This window comes from Rissa tridactyla, chromosome 3, assembly GCF_028500815.1.
Source record: "Rissa tridactyla isolate bRisTri1 chromosome 3, bRisTri1.patW.cur.20221130, whole genome shotgun sequence".
NCBI classification, from domain to species: domain Eukaryota; kingdom Metazoa; phylum Chordata; class Aves; order Charadriiformes; family Laridae; genus Rissa; species Rissa tridactyla.
This window is the reverse complement of record NC_071468.1, coordinates 42,441,128-42,463,414: the sequence shown is the minus strand read 5'-3', so window position 1 is coordinate 42,463,414 and position 22,287 is coordinate 42,441,128. Positions and strand designations below refer to the sequence as shown.

Genomic DNA, 22,287 nt, shown 5'->3' with positions numbered 1-22,287 from the left:
TTTAGTTCTTAGGGTTTATTTATTGGATTTGGATTTTTTTGCTGGATACTTAAATACCACTGTACTAATTCTAAGCCTTTCTGTTTGATCTCTATGGAACATATGGGAGCATTTGTTTTACGGTCTTCCCTCAAAATGTAATCATTTTTTTCTGATTGCATATGTCTGGCATGGTGCTTTCCCTTCTTAAATGTGAATGAAATTTGGGCAGTCTCCAAACCTAAACACACCCTAATTTCAAAAGCCACAGTCCCGAGGGCTCAATTCCTGTTTACTGAGGAATTAAAGTCTTGTTAAACCACAAAGTTACTGTATACATCTTGGTGACTTTTTATAAATGAAGAAACCCACACCCCGCCAAAGACCCAAGCTCTCAATAATTTATTTAATACTATTAAGTGGTATTGCATCAAGTGAGAAAGACTTTGTTACTGCAGTGCTGTATGGTACGGTCACATAGCTCTTACATAGTTGTGTAGTTTGCTTTATAAAAATTTGTTTAAATGTGTTGATAATCAGCTGTGTATTAAGATCTAGAAAATTTTAATAGGAGAGTCTTAATAGATAAAACTACATGTGGAACACTTACTTTAATGTGCTCTTACAGAGCCCCTAATAGCAATGCTTTCTGGTGGCAGCTGTAATTAGAGAGGGAGAAGGTAGATAAAATTCAGTGGAGTTGTCAATTTGTGGTATGTGGTTAGGCCATATTGCTTGTGATGAGAAATGTACTGATTTGCAAATAAGTGAATATTTACTTTGAAAACAGGTAGCCTCTTAGCAGCTGAGATTGTAGCTAAAATATCACCGTTCAAAACAAGATAAGTGTGCCCCTGCTTATGTCTTCACTATATTGTGAAAATAAGTGTATAAAAAATGGGTTAAAAAACGTATCAAAGGATTATCTTTGATCTGTGGATTTGTCCTTATCAAATGTCTTTACATCACAAAATGAAACGTGTATACTTTCTTAATTTGATTCCTGGTAAATTGTCTACCCTGTCTCTTTCTTTAAAAGTCTTAAGTTAGTGCTTTCAAAAACCTCAAAATGCCATCTACAAGAGCAAAAGGCCCCCAGAAGTCTGAAGTGCATGCCTCTGCTCTGGCACTAAGATTAAAACCTTCTCCTCCATTATTTCTTGTGATTTTGTAAAACTGGCAATTACAATGCAATGCCTTAACGTTTTTCTGCAAATATTGTACCTGACTTCTGATACATGACCCAGCTTCAAAGGAATATGATAGTGGCTATTAATCTGGGCATTTCTGTATATCCTTGTTGTTTCAGTTACTTTTGACAATATTCTTTATACAAGTCACTTGATGCTTTTGAAATATGTAACATTAACTTTGAAAATCAAGTTGACCAGAAAAAAATCCAACCCCAAATTAAAAAGCTACACACAGTTAAACTGATCTTAACTAAGAGCTAAGGTTCTTTGCAAGGAAAAAAACAAACAAACAAAAAACAAAAAAAAAAAAAAACAACCAACCCAAAAAATCCCAAACCAACCAAAAAAAACCCAAACAAACCAAAAAAAAAAAAACCCTAACCAGGAAATGTAGATTTATGTTGTGAAATGAAAAAATAGCCCTTACCCTATATTTGGTCTTACCAAAGTTCATAAGTTAATACTCTGGCAAAAGTGGGAAAAGTTAAAACTAAAGCAGTGTATTTTTTGCAGTAATTTGTGTCAGATTTATGCTGTCTGATTGTAGATATAGTTGATATCAAATTTTGGTATATTATATTACTTTGTTCCATTTATGATGCTAAATAATAGCTAAAATTTAAGGAAATAAATAGCAGTGACATTCAAAGAGGTGCTAATGCAATCAGATTAATGACTTATGACAAGTATATATTGAATGTGTCCTCTCTTGACACAAATTTTGGAGAGTAATAGGAAAGCTTTTTTTTATTATCCATCTGCAAATTAGAGAATAGATAAACATTAACTGTAAAGCTAACTGATAAAAATTCTGAGAAATAATCTTCAATAATATCTGTGCAGAAGTTGTGTCAGCCTTATTCCTTTTCTATCATAATTTAAAATAAATATAAATCAGAATTCTGGATACCAGAGCCAAAATTAGGGACTTGAAACTTTGATTCTGAACTTGCACCATATACTTGGACCTCTTGATTTTAGTGCAGAGTGTAAACCGTATGTCTTGAGTTTTGCTCAGGCCTACACGAGTGGATCCTGCCTAGCCATTGTATCTTTACCAGTTGTTATTTCTTTGCATACACAATCTGAGAATAATGGCTTAAATAAGGAGCAGTGAGTCTGCCTAACCTTTGCCCATGGATTTGGTGGAGAAACAGTAACTTCTTGAACATGAATGTATCTAATAGATTGCTGTAATAAGCACTCTAATATTTCGCTATGTGTAGAGGATCAGAAGAGAGAGCATTCTCACTATTTGATTGCAAATAACCATTCAGTTTTATGCTCCTTGCTAAAATATTTTCTCCTCTTCACCTCTTATGAAAAAATTTCAAGTGATTTCCTTTTAGTTTACCAGAAAAGAATATACTTTAGACATTGGTCAGAAATAATAGAATTCAATTTAAAAACTGTTTAGTGCAAAAACTCACTTTTGCAAAAAACTTGTTTACAATTACAAGTGTAAATTAAATAAATTCATTTTTTGAAGTGTAAGTTGAATAAATAAAATAGATCTTCCTACAAAGGCATGTCATTTGCATACCTAGACCTCCGTGGCTCTGAAGACGTGACTACTAGAACAACACTACCTCTCTTGGCATTATTCCGATTTCTAAAATCTGTAGATTTTATCCATTGCTGAGAGAGGTTTTTGCTGATTTGAAAAGAAATGGAAGATTTATTTTTCTTTTATTTCTCCATTGGTAAGAATGTTCTAGATGAAGTGAAGAAATCTCCCATTTACACCTGCTCCCTAACAAAAAACTAAAAGCATCTTTCTCCTCAACAGCACCTGCAATACTTAAGTAGAAACTTCTGCAGTTAGTTGCATCTTTCCTAGTCCTCACCCGAAGTCCAGATGAGTCATCTTCCACATGAGATCAAAAGTTGATACAATTTTCTGATCTTGAAAATTCCCTTTTCCTCAGGATAGAATTATACAAGCAAAATTTACTACTGTAATTATATTCATATGTCCCATGCCTACCTTGACAGAAACTTTATCTAAAAAAAAAAGTACTTTTGGAGTACAAGAGACATGCACATATTGGAGTGAGCCTAGTGAAGGGCCACAACGATGATTAAAGGCTTGGAGAATGTATCATACAAGGAGAAGCTAAGAGAGCTGGGGCTGTTAAGCCTGGAGAAGAGAAAGCTCAGGGAGAGCTTATCAGTATGTACAAATACCTGATTGGGGAGGGGGAGTAAAGAACACAGAGCTATACTTAGTAATGCGCAGTGTAAAGACAAGAGGTGGTGGGCTTCTTGAAATTAATGTACTGGAAATTCCATTTAAAAATAAACAGCTTTTTTTTTCTTTTTTTTTTTTTTTTAAACTACAGAGATGTCCAAATGCCAGAACAGGCTCCCTAGAGAGGTTGCGAGGTCTCCATCCTTGGAGATATTGAAAATCTAGCGGAACGTGATACTGAGCAGCCTGCTCTGGTTGCCTCTGCTTTGTGCCAGAGGGTTCAACTGGACGATCTCCAGAGGTTCCTTCAAACCTCAGCTGTTCCATTGATCTGTGATACAGATACTACCACCATTGTAATTTCTTAGTGTCAAAAACAGTTTATTGATGGTGGGTGGGGGGGTGGTGTGTTTGCAGTATTTCCTATCTGTTGGGAGTATTTAATAGATGAGATCAGTCTACTTTAGGGAAGATGACCCTTGAAGAACATCACAGAAGTGCTGGCTAAATATTAGGATATGTAGTATTCAAGACAGATGGCTTTGCAGTCATTTCCAGACTTCTTGAAGTAATGAGAGAAACTCTAAAGTGCTTTTGCTCTGAGTGACTCTTCAATCTCTTAATCTTTCTGTTTCACATCAGTATTTTCTCCCTTTTCACATGAAAAGATGTTCAACAACCTCAGTAGAACTGTCCAAACCTGACTTTCTGGTTTCAGGTTCCTGATGGAGCTATGGCAGTATGATGTGGGATAGTTCCATTCCTCTTCTGCTAATTGTGCAAAAGTATGCAGGAAAGCATGCAGATGCAGCCTATCTTTTGCTTTGGCGTTATTTAAGTATTTAGAATTTAATTTTCCACTGTTGTCTTCAAGTTCTATGGTGGAGTAAGTTTAAAAAATGTGTGTAGCATTTTCTTAAAGGAATAAAAGTAGATATATTTACTTCAAGGACAGGTTAGATGGGGCTTTGAGCAACCCAGTCTAGTGGAAGGGGTCCTTGCCCACGGCAGGGGGCTTGGAACTAGATGATCTTTACAGTCCCTTCCAACTCTAACCATTCGATGATTCTTCTTTCAGTCTTACACAGATTCGTGTTTTGAATCTGTTTTGAAAACTACCACAGATCTCAAAAGAAGGGTCAGAAGGAGAAATTTCCATTCCACTTTTATTCCTTTCCATACCGTTCCATTTTCCACTTCTGCAACTGGAAATAATATTTTGTCTGTAGCATGGAGCACAGAAAGAAGTGAGGCTCTGTTTCTTTTGATTGGAATATTGAAGGAAAAACCGCACAATGTAGCACAGGGTTCTCCAAGAAACTAGGCAGTTTACATGTAATTGTTTTGGCTTATTAATATAAAAACGAAAATCATTTCACTCCAAAGAAGTATGCAGTAGTTCTCATGTAGTATGGTATGTATGATAGTTCCATTATAAATCAACTATCTTTTGTTGTTCCATAGTGTTTTCCAAATACCAAATAAAATTTAAATTGCAGTAAACAATACAAACCTATTTTCATTTTGTTTAAAAAAAAAAGATATTATTTAAATATATATTTAAAGCTCAGATTGCATTCAAATGCAACCCAACATATTTGGAAAGAGAAATACAACTCAAGAGGAGAGTTCTTTGATCCAAAGACTTTATACAGCCAAAGAAAAGGGAGTGGGAATGAAGATTATTGTCTCAGTGCATGGTTTAATGAATAAATCTTTTGCAGATTACTAGTGGTCAATAATATCATTTGGAAGATGTTCTGTTTTCCATCAGATGTAGTTATACTTAAAATCACTCTATGGACTAAGTAGTTTTACCATAAGCAGATGCTAGAAGGAAAAGAAAAATCTGTAAGCGTGATTTATTACAAGAGCATCTCTATCTGTTTGACTAGGTTATTAATTAACAATTTTTAATTACTTTGTTTCCTTTATTCCAGAGAGCACAATCAGATGAATTAGAAAAAATAGAAAAGCATAGCAAGTCATCCAAGGAAAAAGAAAACGCCAAGTCTTTGGATAAGCCAGAACAGTAAGAACATACTTACAAAAAAACAGTTTTGCCCACTTAAGAAAACTTTCCCTGCTCTAGTAAACTATCTAGAGATCTTATAAAAGAAAAAAAATACCGTACTTACTGACAGTGACCCATATAATTTTCTTTAATCACTCTTACAGGTTCCTCTATGAACTCTCACTAATTCCCAACTTTTCAGAGCGTGTGTTTTGCATCCTGTTCCAATCAACATTTTCAGAAAGCATTTGTTCAATCCGTCGCAAACTTGAATTGTTACAGAAACTGTGTGAGGTAGGTTGTGCTCAGTGAAAAGGTAGAGCTAAATTTCTGATATTTAATCTTGTTAAGTTGTACTCCTATTTCAAAAGTTTTCTCTTTATTTACTTTAAGTACTCATTAAATCTGAAGGACAGCAGAATAGAACGTTTTATGATTGTACTTCAAAGCGAATTTTAAGGTTAGCTTTTGGTACTGAACTGTATCATATTTTTGCCATCAATGTATATCAGTCTCTGAAAAATAGTCTTCCCTCTTCATAGCGAGCGTATCACTCCTTTCCAAGTGAATGCCAGTTCAGTCCACCTTGCGTTTGCTTGGATTTTTGGAAGTGCGCAACTCAATAATATATCTGATTGCTATCTAACTGATTTTAGATATGTTGTCTCTAGCTGAAAGAGAATTACTGGAATTTTGTGGTCCCATGCAAAACAAATACATGGCTTTAAAATGCAGGTTTCATCAGTATTTTGATAACTGAAAACTAGTTGAAATATTTTATTGAATTGTTTTACCATTTAATCGATATTTTTATTTGATTGATTAAATGTTTTAGTTGTTCCACGTGGGGGTGTTATGAACTTATTGAAGAATTCTCTCCTAAATTAAATATACCATTCACCGTACCAGCATCAGTTAAGGAATTACTATTTTGTTTTTCTCAACAGGTCATCTCTGATAATATTGTATAGATTTCCTATTATTTTTTTCTAAGTATCCATTTTGGAGATAAAATTCTTCATTCACAAAAAATTACACATTGATATTATTCTATTTCTACATGTTGCAGTAGAAGGTTGTTAATTCCCTATGTTTGACCCTTCATATAAGTATTACTTCTAAACACAGTTGTTAATTCCCTATGTTTGACCCTTTATATAAGTATTATTTCTAAACACAGTATCAACAAATCTGCTTGTCAGTAACACTGTTGACAGTAAATATTATGAGTTTGAACAGAGAATTGTTTCTTTTTCTATTTTGTAGACACTGAAAAATGGGTCAGGAGTTATGCAGGTCCTGGGTTTGGTTCTTGCCTTTGGAAATTACATGAATGGTGGAAACAGGACGCGAGGACAAGCTGATGGGTTTGGACTAGATATCCTGCCAAAACTGAAAGATGTCAAGAGCAGTGTAAGTTGATTCTAGACTTCCTGTAGGCCTGAGAATGTTAAATTCTCAGAAAATTACTTTGTCTCCATTTCCAAGTAAGTGGTGTGAAATTTATGAAGGCATGGCAAAAGGAATTCTTTTGTTACTATACTTAGCTGATCACACTTCTAGAGTTGTATGTATTTATGTACAAATATTAAAATGAACCCTCTCTTTTCATTACTGTACAAAAAAATTATGTTAAATTATGTCTCAGTTCCTAATCTGATATGTATTTGACTTTTGGTACACTGCATAGTTTCAACTTTTCCTGTATTCAAAAGGAATACTGTGATCCTTACAGTTAAAACATTTGCTACAGAAGCGGAAACAGTTTTAAAAGAGGAGTTAACTATGATTTGATGCTGATTCAAAATATTAGTGAGGAAAAAGAAAAAAATGTCACTCCTGAAAATGATTGATAGACATCCTAAGCATTTGGGATAACCCAAAATTCATTATTTATAGATATCATGATTACAGAGTGTGCATTTCTTATTGGACCATGGAACCACCCCAGTAAAGAATAATCACAGCAAGTACTTGTTGATTTAAGATTTGTCTGGTAAAGTCATCTAAGTAAGGAGAATGATAAGAAGTCTGTTTCTTGCACAGTGCTGAACTCCAGCTTGTGTGTTACCAGCACTTTTTTGGCTTTGGTTATTCAGATTGGGATGTATTCAAATACCTGCTTTGTTTACAGGAAACAATAATCTTTGAGTCTCTATGGCTATGACAAAAAGACTCATCTGAATATGGACAGTGATATGAGGGAAGGTTATAGCAACAGTCCATGGGGCTTTAAATCGGCCCCTACATCTATCTAGTGAGTCACGGTCAAGATCTGCTACTCTGAAAGGGGCAGAAAAAGAAGAGTTTGTTTCCCTGCTTGGTCACTTGCTAAATATATGTGCTTTAGCTTCTGGGTTAGGTAATGTGAACAGACTGTTGTTTACTCTGAGTTGAGAGACCATGTCAGCCATTTGCCTTTAAAGGGATGGAGGAGCTTCATTTTGGCATGCTTGTTTCTTTGGTAAGCCAAGGGAGTGATGATGTGAATGAATCCTTAGTACAATGTGTTTTGGAGCAGTTTACTTTAGCTCAGCCTTCTGGTTGACTCTAGATACATCACCAGTTTTAGAACTTGACTTGGTAGATCGTTTAGGCACACTAAATTTGGTTTGGTGACTCAGGTCTTTAGTACATAATTTGCTGGAAATATTATGACTATTAACCTTGCAATTGCAAGATACATCTTTGGTTTGTTTGCTACTGATCCCTCAGAAAAGTTCTTAGAAAATAGTTTTCTGAAGCTATCTGAAAATGTAATTCTGTCAAAAATCCTCTTCAAATCAAAGATTTTCCGCTGAAGTTTCATTACAGAAGGGAAACAATGAGAAAGTTCCCCCAAAAGTGCCAAAATTTCATTTAGAAAAATAACTGTCTTCGTTTAATTTAAATTTGCTTTGGTTATAGTTATAGATTAATAAAAAGATCTGAATGTTGACAAACAAGTTGCATACATCAACTCAGAAACAATTTCTCTTTTCCTTTTTGTGAAATTTCAAAATGTAAGGGTTGAGTTTACAATCAAGTAAATTTCAAAAATGAGGAGTGGCTTACAAGAGTGTTATATCTTTCCATTATCTTCTTCAACGATTAAATGGTATTTCAGAGCGTTGGTGTTTTGGTGGGCTTGGGTTTTTCGTAATTTGTTTTTTTTCTTTTTTTTACTGAACGCACCAAATCATCAACGTATTTTCTGTAGTTAACACTAAGTAAATATTTCATTTGCGTGAATTATCATTTCTGAATTTTTTTCAGGGAGTTTCAGTAACACAGCAAACTTTACTCTCTTCTATACAGGACAACAGCAGAAGTCTTCTATCTTACATTGTCTCATACTATTTGCGTAATTTTGATGAGGTGAGTGAGAATCAATTTTGCTCCTTTAAATTCAGGTTTAAAAAATCAACTGACTAAATTTGCTCTTCTGCAGTACGAGATGAAGAAATATGCACAAATATTCTTTGTGTGTTCAGTTATATATTTTAGTGTATAAAAAAAAAATGAGCACTATGTAACTGTTCATTTGTGTTTTTATCAGGATGCCGGAAAAGAACAATGCATCTTTCCTCTTCCAGACCCACAAGATCTCTTCCAGGTTTCACAAATGAAGTTTGAAGACTTTCAAAAAGATCTCCGCAAAATGAAGAAAGATTTGCGAGGTACAGAACCTACATTAAGTACTAACTATGTGTTACCAACATATACCTGCTGTTATTGTTTGTATTATTTTGGGAACTTAGATGATAGTCTAAAAATAGTTGTGTATTTTTGACTCCTCAATTACTATTTTGTTTCCTTAATTTGCTTTTTCATGACCATTTAAGCAATAATTCATTGTTTTCTGAAGATAACCTGGAAAAGGTTATCAAAATAAACAACATCGAACCAGTTAGGTTGAACCTTTTGTTTCAAAACCAAAAACAAAAATTATTTTTTTTTTAAACTGATTCCAAAAAGTCTTTCACCATAAAAAGAACTGCAAAGTGTTGGACCGTGTCCATGACAAAAAAGGTTGATAATCAGGTCCAAATACTGTCTAGCAGATAAAGTAATATATGGCATGTTGTTAAAGACAGGTTATTTCAACTGACTTTACTAAAAAATAATATGCAAAGGAAGCACTTTTTTCTCATGCTTGTGGAATGATTTCTTTAAATGAACTCAACAAGCTTAAAATAAGATGTACTGCTAGACCTTAATAAAGAACATGTATCACGTATAATACATTTCTTCATAGCAGTGGGAAGTAAGCACTAAGGTTAAGTTAAGCAAGAGTACAGTTTGCACAAATGATGGCTAATATCCAAGATCTTCAATATTTTTTCTAAACGTCTCTGCCAGACTGGCCAGGTATGTACCATTATGCTAAATCTTGGAGAGAAGGATTCAAATCAAGCAGTGAGATGATCTTTATATTTCTGTTGCCTTGCTGATTTTGAATATCAGGCCTCTAGAGACCAGGAAATGGTTTGGTAAACCATTAGTCCTTGAACGCTAGAATAGAAGGTTTTCTATTGAAACAAAAACATAACATGGTTACCAAACGATATCTGACCTTCACTTCTTACCTCTATCCATCTTTCTGTTTGGATGTTTTAAAATTTATTTTAAACAGTTAGAGGTAGTATTTAAAGTTGCATGAAGGTCACTTAGCGTGATACTGGGGAGTAAACTGCAGCACCGTCCACTTGCTGCCCTGAACAGTCTAGGGGACAAAAATCTCACAGTTCAGTCATGAAAATTTATTTCTATACTTCTTGCAACTTTCAGATTATCTGAGGGCTGATCTCCAGGCTTGCATATAGAGAATAAAGATGCTTAGGTTTGATTCAAAAAAGGTACTTGAATTCCGGAACATATTTACGAACATCTATGGGGCCAGACATTATTCCTCACAAGCTCACCAAAAATGATTTTATATAGAAGAAAGGCTAAATATTTTTAGATCAAGGTTGAAATTTTCACACAGGCATAAATCTCTTATGAAAAAAATCCACACTGCAGTGATCAAAGCAGGGGTTCTGTAAAAATGGAAATTACATGCTTTGCTCTGCCATCAGACTGCAGTTGAATTCTTTCTGTGCTTCCAGGCCTTAGGCTGGAGTCTCTGTTGTCAGTGTGTTCTGTAGTTAATGAAACTGAGGAATAACTGCAGACACCATCACTCTTTCTCTATTGCCTTTGGTACAAACTTTTCAGGGACAGCATTGGCCCTTTTCTGCATCCCCTCCTGGATATGAAGCAACAATTTCAGTACTAGTCTGCATTCCCCTTCATGACTTTGTCAGCCCTGAGTGATGCAAAGTGCTTTGCGTTGGCTCTGTTTTCCAAAGAAAAGTGTCACCCTAAATTAAAAATCATTTGTATTAAAAAAAATGTATGACTGCAAGAGCATTCACTAAAACTTCTAGGTATTCCAATAGCTTAATTGTTGTAATGCTTTCAGCAAGACAGAATAGCCAAGCTTAATGCCAGTTTTTTTTAAATAGGGTACAAATGGATATTTTATTCATTTTAGCTGAATGGATAAAAAGACTTCAAAGTGGTTTTCCTCTGCATTTAGTTTAAGTACACTACCAGATTTGCTAACTTGCATCTGGAACCTTATGAGTCACTAGAGCTAGCAAGTGCCTCATTAAATGACTGAGCAGGAAGAAGGCTGTAGAATGCTGAGAAAATTCTGACAAAAACCAAATTATGATCCTCTTCTTTTGAAGTCAGTGAGAAGAGTATTGAGTATTCCTGAGACATACTGATTATCACTGACTTTAAAGCCATAGAAATAGATGCCCGTGAATGTATTCCAGTTTTATAGTGAGATGTGGACTGTAGCCTTGGACCTATTTCATCAGTGATTAGATGGAAGATTTCATGAGAGGATGGATTTCACCATTTGGAGGGTGTGGGAGGTCTGTGTTTGCTTTGTTCTTTATCACTGAAAAACTGAAAATTGCACATAACATTGAGGGAGACAGTATCACCAGTTTAAGGTGTCCAGTTTAACTGTGCATGTTAATTTCAAACAACCTGCAAACCATGCACAGAGATACCACACTTAGTACAATTGGTTCACCCAGGAACAAAAGCTTCTGAAGATATTTTATTTCTGTCTTAAAAAGCTTTCCATAACAATTTTTCAAAGGTAAAAAGAAGGATCCTTTCATAAAATTTTGGGGATGGTTAAAAAACAACAAAAACACAAAGTAGAGGAAGGTTATTATAAAAAAAGTAAAATGGTTTTGTAATGATAACAATAGCAGTTCATTCTAGCAATGCTGTATTTTGCCATCTAAATATGTCAGTAGTGTTCACAAAGACATGCAGATATAAATAATTTTTATGGTTCTGTAAAATGATTTTGTTGTCGTGCTCTTTCACAGTTCTGAGCTTGGGCTTATGTTTGTATTAAAGGAGTTGTTGTGCTGGTTGCCTAAAAAGAAATAGCAATCGTGTTATTCAAACTTGTATTCTTTCAGCCCTTTTGACTCTGGTGGTTCTTGTCCATTTTTAAGTTTTTTACGAACTGTATGCTTTGCAGTTTGTAAGTGTTAGAAAAAAAAGTCTCTTCTGAGATTTCAGATTAAAAGTGTAAGTCCAAAAGACTTTCAGAAAGCATGCTGTGTGCCTGTTCCAAGTTTAAGACAGAAATTTACAATTCTTTTTTTTTAAATTGGAAAAAAAAAATCCCCCCTAAGATTATAGCTACACTATCCATGTAATATCAAATTTGCCTGTTGTTCAGTTTTGGTTTTTTTACTGAAAATATTATTTAAATGTTATTTAAAAGACTACAGGGATAAAGTTTATATACTAGACTTATTTATTTATTTTTTTTAAGACAGAAGACCAAAGAACAGGTAAATCCTTTTGCTAACAAACCAATTGAGTTTGGCTCCATCTGTTGCTCCCAGATTTCACAGCTCTCCAGGATTCTCACTTTAGCCTTTTTGACTTCAGTGACATATAGTTTGTTAAGCAACTTGATCTGCTTTTGATCTCTCCTGGCTGTCAGCAACGTTCCTTGATGCGGTCATGCCAAGCAATGACTTCTGTTTCTATGTCATTCCACAGAAGAAACTTTAGCACTTGCCACATGACTTAAATCAACTCACCATGTAAAGAAAATGGGGCATCCAGGGTCACAAGAGCAGTGCATGACTCTCGCTGATTAGGACCTGTGTTCTATATCTGTTATTATCAGTATACTTTTCTAGATGCTTCAGAATGCTAGATGTGGGGCAGAACGATAGGGAAAACGTGTACTGAATCAATTAATGTTTTAATCCTCTCTGCTCTGACATTCTCTGGAGGTGCAGTTTTGATTTAGGAGAATGTTGGATTTGTGGACCATGAAATTCTTCAAGACATGTATTTAGTTTAGGAAAGAACTAGGACACTAAAATGGCAGTATTTATGAAGCACTTATGGCAAGTTAAAACTGTTTAGAAGCTGGTCTTTAGCTACACATTAACATTTTAGCTTTACAATAGTAACTTTATTCTTGCAAATCAAAAACTAATTCATCAGTTGTCACTTATTGCAAAACTCACTGACGCTCAGCTAAAAGGGGATTAGAAACAACGTTGGGCAGAAAATAAATCTGACTAGTAGAATTTTGAAGAGATGAATGATACAATGCAGACTGCTACAAAATCGAGCTGAAGTCAGTACTTGTTTATATGTCATAATGTTGTCATATTAAATATCTTTCATTGAAAATGGATTACAAGTAATAATTATGATAATTAAATATTATTTTTGTTGTGATGCTTTCTTTTCCTACTGTGAGTGTTTACAACTCATTGAAAAGCCTCCATCGATAGGAAACTAGGCTGTGTGGCCCAGTACGCCTCTTTAATTTGGAGTAAATGTGACTGAGAATGTTTATAAAATGTTAAGCAGTTGCAGAACACTTTGTATTTTAAAAAGTATGTTCCAAGAAAAGCCCCACGGTAACTTGGAAAAATACACATTCACAATTTTTTCTGTGCTTCTTACAGTCACCTAAAATTATCTATTCAGCTTGGATCTGCTAGTTGTAGAGCTGGTATGTGCTCTTGTGTTTAATACCTGCTGTGTAAATCAGAGCATTGGAAGTACCATATTGTGCAATAGAAAGACTTTTAAAAGTTGAATTTGACGCCACCCCAATGTGGGACTGAGAGATGCGATAGTAGTAGGCATGTTATGCTTTGACCCCTTATGATTTCTTTCTCACATAGTTATCTCATAACTACTTAGCTTTTGACAAATCATTCCTCCTGCCTCAGTAATGGTTACCCCTAACACCTAGAAAGAGGTCCCAACCCTAAGAGTGCAGTCGAGTTGTAGCTTGAGATGGAATTTTCCTCTTCGTAGCCAACTCTGTGTCTGAGATGCATGGATAAGTTTGCAAAGTAAGATTGCATCCACTGTTAGTTCTTTTATAAGTAAGATTAACATTTGCAGGCTAAAATAAAAAAAAAAACAACCACGCACCATTCTATTTGCACATCATCCTCTCTCTCTCACAGATGCATATTCTCGTGTATTTTCATATTCACAAGACGCTGTGTTTCCATCGCAGTTGTGATTATGGGACTGGGACTTTGGCGACATTTCAGTGCTACCTCTTGATCAGGAACAGACGCGGTATTAATTTCAACTTCAGTTAACAAAGTTAAGCAGCCTAAGCCATTTAGGGTCCCACTACAGATGACAGAAAAGGAAGGGATTGCTCTCCTAAAACTGATTGTCTTCTCCCAAAATGGGGTGCTAAGGAATTCATTGCCTCATGAAAAACTTTCTGTTTTAAGATACTTCGAAGTATCTGTGTTTCTGTTATTCTCTGTCAATAGTTTTGATATAAATGGGAATTAAGAATTTTCACAATGAAGAAATAGATCTTTTATTTTTTTACATGATCCATAGATCCTTATTCTGATGAAAAGATGCCTTAAGTCTATTATAAAAAAAATCCAAATCTCTCAAGGTAATTATTAACAAAATAATATAGCAACATTAGCAGTTTTGGTCAATCCTACAGTTATCCATACATTCTACATTTACAGAAACAGCTATTGTTTTAATTAAATTAAATCTTTACTTTTGCCTACTCATGAACAGCTGTGCATCCACAAAGTCTAGCTGTTTGTTCAGCTGTCACTGAAAGGGTTAATTGCTGCAGCTATGCAGCATGCAGACTCCTAAACCTAAACCAGATGTAAACTAAAGCCAGGCTTTCAGTCAATCTGTGAGTCATATTTTACTGTCCTTAAAACTCCAAACAAGGAGCTGTCTATGGAAGCCCTTGAAGACTCAGCAGTTCTTAGTGTAAGTCTTTACAATTCCAAAAAAATAAATAAAAGAAAATTAAGAGGTCTTTCTGTACTTGTGGCCGAGTTCCTCAGAGTTTATCTTTTGATGAGGCCAGTATTGTTTCCTTTTGGTAGAGTCTAAGCTTTCTTTTAAAGTCACAGGTTGCAGCTGCAAGGAATCCAAAAAGCACTGAGGAAGTTGTGAAAACAGTGGCTATGCTGTTATGTACTTCTCAGGCAAGGAGAACACAGGCACATCTCCTGTGGCCATCTGAGTACTCAGAACCTCTGAAAATTAAGGACATAATTTCAAAACTTCCTTAAAGACTTAAAAACAAATAGTGTATCAAATCTCAGTGCAACTTGTGCTTTCAAGATCTTAAACAGTCTTGAAAATCCACTTAAATTCTATAGGACTTCTATAAATAAGTATGTGGTTTCAGAAGTGACTACCCAAAACATCCTAATGGACCTGTTTATTACTTATCCAAGATAATTCACAGTTCTGCTTGCTTTCTTACTGTGCTTTTGGTGGGGTTTTGTTGTTGTTGTTTTGGTTTGGGTTTTTTTTAATGTTTTGAGGGTGTTGAAAGAAAAATCATGATGCCCATTACTATCCTGACCAAAGACAATACAGTAAGCCTGAGGAGCAGCTGCTCACACATTTTGTTCAAAAAGGCATATTTTAGGATTAGAAGACATTTGTGCTTCCAAGGGCTAAAATTTGGTATCCAACAGAGCTAGTTGGAAAATGTGCATTAAACATATTCTGGATCTCAAACACATTTTTTCTTCTCCCTTTTTAAAAAGTAAAGCAACTATTTTCAATACTAAGACTGGGTGCATTTTAGATCACTTACCAGAATCGCTTGCTGAAAGTGTTAGTACAATGCACAGAACGTTTTGTGACTCTTCTTTTCCTTTTCTGTATAGATGTCTCTTAACCAATGTTAGCTGTTGTGAAACTTTATACAGTTTTAGTATATTGACCTAAAAATAAAAAAAAAGAGGGTAAGCATGCTAACACTTGAAAAATGGCAATTAATTGTGTTTTAACATGGAAATTGAGAATGAGAGGAGATTCTTGAGATAATGGATGCAGCTGGAATTGCAATTTTTTAAAATCTCTAAACTAGTTTTGAACACAGATTTTCACATCAATTTCCATATCAGGAGCATTTGAGAGATCTGTGTATGTGTGGGCAAAAAGCTACCAGTTTGGATTGCCAAAATTTAGAAGGTCCTCCCACAAGAATCCATTTGTGTTGCTTCTCTGCAAAATCACATACAGTCCTCTGCAGCATGTGATGTTAGAGAGGAGAGGAAACTAGATGGACTTTTGGTCTTTTCCATTGCTGAGATATTGCTTATATGCTAATATTGGCTTAGAGGGTTGGAGAAGAGGTATCTCCGCCCACGCCGACTCCTGCTTAGGATTCGAGATCTTTGGAAGGTATAAGATTGGTGCATGAGGACTGGGTATTCAAGGCTACAGGGAACTAAAACCTTCACCCTGCTGCAAAGCAATATGAAGAAGTTTTTATCTATCTTTATTCCTGCTTGGGCCATTCCAGGTTGTGAGATAAGCTTCTGCCTAGTGCTTGGCTTTTGTGACTGCCTACATGACTCTCATTTGTGGTGCCTTAAATACTTTTCAATTCTTTCGTTATAAAAAAACTTAAAATCTGCTTAAAATAAACTGAGTTTAGGAATACGCTAGCTTTGTCTAAGTTTCTCAGTTGTGTGCACATCTCCTGAGACATGAAAATAACTGAACCTGTGAGAACTGGGATGATAACAGAGCAAGTTTTGAGCCTGTTATCAAAAAAGACAAGCTTTTGTTTCACACAAAACGTTTACAAACTCATCACAGCAGATCCATTTTGCCAAACTATTCCTTTGATATCTGGGAAGTTTAGCTGGGCTGTTTTGTGGAGAGAAATGTATTTGAGTATGAATCTGAGGAAAAAAGATAATCAAATATAGAAGACTGTTGGTATTCTCACATACTTTTTTTTTTTTTCCCTTTTTGCATGTTTCACATCCACATTGCTTAGAAGTTATGAAATACACTTCTGACATAAACATTTATTCAGTATCTTATTCCTTCACTTGGGCAGAAATATTGGTAACTGCTAGTGTTTTTTCTTCCTTTCATATGGTTAACACTTTAATTTCTTTAGTTACAGTGAAGAATAACAATACCTCATCCAAATAGTGGGGTTTTATACTCTGGTGACAAATTACAGAACATCGTAAATGAGTGCTAAATCCAACAGTTTGTGCAGGGAGCCCATGATTCTGGTCTTGGTGCTCTGGAGAACTGTGGAACTTAGAAGAGTTTACAGGCCTGTTAATTCCTTAATGAAGAAAGCATCTGATGAACTAGTTTGTTTTAAGCATCATAACACTGATATTAGTATGGTGATAATGACAGCATTTGTCCTATTTTTAGAGGTTGAATGCCACGTATATCTTTCTATAAAGCAAGAAAAATGGATTTTTTTTCTTGTGTTTCCTTTTGGCTTTTAAATGACTTAGACATTGTTTGCAATTCAGGAATAGGGTCAAAAATGGCCTGAACTACTATTCTTTTGAACATCGCTGATTTTAGTCTTCTAACGGGAGAAGAGGAGGGAATGAACAAGAAAAACCTCTCCCGAAAACTGGAGAAACAAAGCTATCATTAACTGCACTCCCTTTCCCCCACCCCACGTACGTGCACTAACAAATCAACCACGGAGGAGCTTCCAGTATCTGAATGGTTAAAGAAAAGACATTTGATTCTGACAACGTTACATGTTTTTCTTTTCCATAGCAAGTTGAATAGAAAGGATAGTATATCCCTGCATTTCCTTATAGGCTTTGAAAAGGGACTGCTTCAGGCTATTGGCACGGGTATAGGCTAAGATTTTTGGTGGGTACATATCTTCATAATATCTATACTTCTCTCAAATCAGCTGAGAGATCAGGAGTTCATCATGAGCTGCAGACATTAATTCAAGAGAGTATAATGTACTTCTGTGAAGAATATGTAATCTATATTCTGGAAAAACATATGGAATTCAGGTGGTATTAAATGTTATGGTAGGTTCTATGGCATCTTTCAGTTCTGCCACTTATTTCTGAATAGGAGAAAAGAACAATAAAAATTCTGTAAGTCACCATCAGAATGTGTTCCTTTGCTGAACAGTACATAGCTTCACTATTTTTTTGTCTATCATACACAGTAAGAAAACTTGTGGTCGTTTGGATCCCCTCCTCATTTCACATGTGTTAACTAACATTTGTTTAAGAACCTGCAAGATAATTTGGGAACTTTTGGAACATGATTTTGTTCATCCTGTTTTATATGGAATTTAAAAGTTTCCTTTGCTGAGGTTATCAACACACCTTGGTATTTTTTTTTTTTTGTAATTTTTAGACATAGCAAAAACATCAGCACAGGAAAGGAAAGCTGAATCATTGTGCATTTACAATCTGTAAGCTGACCAAAAGTAAACACCTATTTATCAATGGAACAGCTTCTATTCCGTTCTGAAGGAACAGGTTTCTCCAACCTTAGAAACATTTTGCATACAGCATAAATTAGCTTGGATAGTTGGTGGAAGGATGATAGTACCACCTCACCGATGAATAATCTGTGTTAGGGTTGCTTCAGGCTCCAGCTTCTCTGTCCTGGTCTCTAGTGCAGTAAGAACCAAGCTATCCTACTCCAAGGTCTCTCACAGAGCTCAAACCACGATAACTATACTCTTACATTCTTTCACTTTAATCATTTTGCAGTATCACTTTTGAACAATGCAAGGCACTTCACTACGTCTGTAGTTTTAACAGGTATCAAGCCCTCATCTGTCTCTACTCACTAAATTAAGGTCCTTCATGCTATTTGGTGCAGGTTTTGCATCTGAACTTTGTTTTGGTTCAAGCATTGTTACCTGGGGCCAGGTATATTAACATAGCCTGGGATCTGAGTTTGTAATTTTGTTCCCATACATTTTTCAGCCCCTTGAATCTGTCCTTTTCCTTCAAAACAATTGAATGCTTTTGTTAATTTTTGCTACCATTCATTTAAACTAAGACACTGTCCACAAATTATCTGTATATTTTGGCCAAAAACATTTGACCGGGAACATAACTGTTCCTGAATATATTATCATAGTGTTTGTACTTAAGTAGTGTGTTTGAGGCACATATTCCATCAGTTTCACTGGCTATGCATTAATTTAAATGTGTCTTTTATTGAAGTATGAAGATCCATACTATGATGTGTCATCCTAAGCTAATCTGTTACTTCAATTTCAGCATGTGAGACAGAAGCAGCAAAAGTTTATCAGCTATCACTAGAAGAGCACCTCCAGCCTTTCAAAGACAGCATGGAGCAATTCATTAGTCAAGGTAAATAATGAAACGTCACTTAACCTTTTCATGACATTTCAAAGGAAAGTTATGGGAACAATGTTTATACATTGTGGGAAAGGGACTATTTATTTTGGCATCATAGAAAGATGTGGATTAGTTTAATCAGATGCCACACAGTTCTAAAAGGTTTGCAAAATGATTCTGTTGTACTGTAGGTGACTCACGCTCTCTTGCATGACAGCAAAGACAAATGCTATTGGCTTGAGTGTGTGATCTTCTGATAAGTTCAACATTCCAGGAGAAAACAATTTTACAACCTGTATTCCTTGAAAAATTATTGAACCTGGATCTGTTTCATTAACTTCTTTCCAAAGAGATAATTCTTTTGTATGCGCCAAAAACATGGACTAAGCATAGCAAAAGTAGTTAAAGGTTTTCCAGATATAAGGCAAATCCATATGAAATACTTGGATGTGATTAGTGGAAAATGCTGCAAGCAAAAATACATTAGAAATATCCATGATGAACTGGCATCCCGAGTGATAGAAAGAAAACACTTCAAAAATGACTTGACTATGCTTTCAGTGCTTTACCTTTCTTTTGTGAGAATATAGGAGGGATAGACAACTTTAATTTTTTGACTAGCTGTATATCAGAGCCTCTCTTGAAATACTACTCTGAAAGAATATACTCTGTATTGACCAATTCACTTTTTGACGCAAGTTAGAATTCAGTGCATCAGGGTGACAATGGCTTGATGAGTACACTAATGAAATTTTAACTTTCTTGACCACTTTGCTGCTCCTTCTGCTTTGATATTGCATTTTGTAATAGAAGGCAGACCTGTTATCTCCTGAGCAGGTAAGTTATGTGAAAAGTCAGTTTCTAGTGCTGATTCAATGGAGCTGTCAGTAATTTGTTAGCCTAGAGCTGTCTTAATGAGCTATCGTATATAGAAATAATTATTAACTGAATGTACATTATGTTTGAGAGGCCAGTCAGATATGCATTTATCTCTGCTTGGTTAAAATATTCAAGACCATCTATCCGAACTTTATAAGTGGAGTACGTATGTTCTAGTATATACTGATCCATGCTATAGGACTCTTAATTACAGTGAATAAATTCAGCAAAACCACCATTTTGAATCATCAAATGTGAACTGATGTTTTCTAAGACAAGTGTCTATTAACCAAACCTGGCAAACAGTATGTTGTCTCCAGCAATAATAGGTATGAACTGCTTTAAAACTGGATTCTGATTATGTACATGATGTATAAATGTTACATTAGTGGCATGATTAAACATGTAGCAAGTGGTTTACATTAGGTTTATATTATTATTTATATATATAGATAGGGTACAATCAAATCACAAGTTGGTCTGAAAGAGATCACTAATGGTATACTGTAAATCATGCCATATGTTTGCATATTAACCTTAATAACAGAGCAGGAAATCAAACATGGGGATTATATTTCATCAGACGTATATCTGTTAAATTTCTTTCACTTCTTTTAGAAACCATTCTTTCAGAAGTATCTGACTCTATACTTTAGCTTACTTTATGATTTCTTGACTATGACTTCCAGAACGTAATTATATATAAGCTATATAGCATTCTGTTCTGGTTTTGCAAGGATACACAATTTCCTTTCTCGATTATGTGTCAGTATTTCATGAAAGTGAGGAAAAAAGGGGGAGGGAGAAAAAGAAATGCATCTCATCCATTGAGAAATTTGCTGTGTTCCCATGTTAACAGTCGATATTGTTGGGTGCTTGACAAAAGGAGAAACCCATAATGTCAGTAAGAATATCATTGTCACGTTTTAATGAAAATAATTGGAAATGTGTATTGTGAACACAGTGGACTGTGACTAAACAATTTCTATATTTATTTAAAACTGTAAGACGCAGTTTGCAGAATTTTGTCCCGGTGTAAGAAAGACAAAGGTTAACATATAAGAAAAAAGAATCCCTGGTTAAGTTCCAAAAATAAAGTAATTTTAAATACCTTTCATTATGAAATCCTTTGTTTTTACTTCATGGGATTGAATTCAGACTTGAAAGAGGCCATGTTTAAAGCAGGATTTCTCTTTCCTGTTCAGTGTTTGACAGGCTTTTGATCTAGATATTTTTTCTAAGGGCTTTTGTTGTTTATGTAGACATAATCGATGAGTCTTTTCAGCTAGACTGCACACATGATCATTTAGAAAAACAGAGGGACAATTCTTGGCACCTTTTGGGGATTTGTGTTTATATAACATATGCTCTGGGCAAAGAAAAATCAAGCTTTAAGTTTTTATCTTTTCAAGTTCCGGTTTCTCTAAAGTCAGAAAAAGTTTTAACTTATAATTCAGATGAAAAGCATTTTTCATAGGGTTGAATAATTTGGCACGTTTATATGATGCTTTTTCAGAGTAGATAATGGGACCCAAAAGTTCAAATAGCTAGTTATTTACAGCATATTCACTTATACTTGTTGCTAGCAGCTAAAATGGAAAATCGTTTCCCCATAGGCAAGAAAACTTGGACATCAAATTAAATATCCTTGGCAAGGGGTTAGAAAGGCACTGCTTTATAAGAATTGTTACTGTCTGGCACAGTTACATAACTTTGAATTAAGTTACTGTAACTAGTCTAGCTGATTGTTAGTACTGATGTGTTAATAAAAACTTTTTTAACGTTAACACTTTTATTAGATTCATCAGAGACAAAAAAGGTTGTATGTTATTAGTTTCCTTGTAAAGGTTATTTCATTTGAAAGATAAAGAAGGGGAAGAGGCAAGAATGTGTTCAGAGTTGTAACATTTTAGATGAAAATGCTAGTTGTATGTATGATTGAGGCTGTTCAGAGTTTGCCTTGCCAGCCTAGTCAGTATATTCATTAAAATATGCAAATTAGTGAAAGGATGCCAGTCCTTTTTCTGATGGACTTTCATTCTTTGGGGTCATTCTTAAAATGATTGTTCTACTTAAGAGAATATCAAACTACCTATCCTATCCTCCTATGCATTTGATTTCTGACAGTCTGTGTGCCTCAAAACCTCCAAGGTAGTCCTTTCTGTTCTTCCACGTTTACTCTCCTCTTTTTGGCTCCACATGCTGCAAATCATCAGTCACACAGTATATAACGTGATGCTTTTGTTTTCACAAATGTTAATAGTTTTTTCTGGAAATTCTCTATAGCCACAGGATTTAAAAAGGGAAAAGGAAAAAAGAAAGAAAGGGGGAAAAAAAACCAAAACAGAG

At 35.0% G+C, this 22,287-nt stretch overlaps 1 protein-coding gene across 1 annotated transcript in view; it reads left to right on the top strand.

Moving 5' to 3' along the window:
- The window catches only part of FMN2 (formin 2), a 177,298-nt gene that overhangs the window by 111,551 nt on the left and 43,460 nt on the right, over positions 1 to 22,287 (top strand). The window contains exons 11-16 of the mRNA XM_054197192.1: positions 5,304 to 5,395; positions 5,542 to 5,671; positions 6,644 to 6,790; positions 8,675 to 8,734; positions 8,916 to 9,036; positions 18,979 to 19,071. Of these exons, the coding sequence (XP_054053167.1) occupies positions 5,304 to 5,395; positions 5,542 to 5,671; positions 6,644 to 6,790; positions 8,675 to 8,734; positions 8,916 to 9,036; positions 18,979 to 19,071 (643 nt within the window). The remainder of the gene's footprint in view (positions 1 to 5,303; positions 5,396 to 5,541; positions 5,672 to 6,643; positions 6,791 to 8,674; positions 8,735 to 8,915; positions 9,037 to 18,978; positions 19,072 to 22,287) is intronic.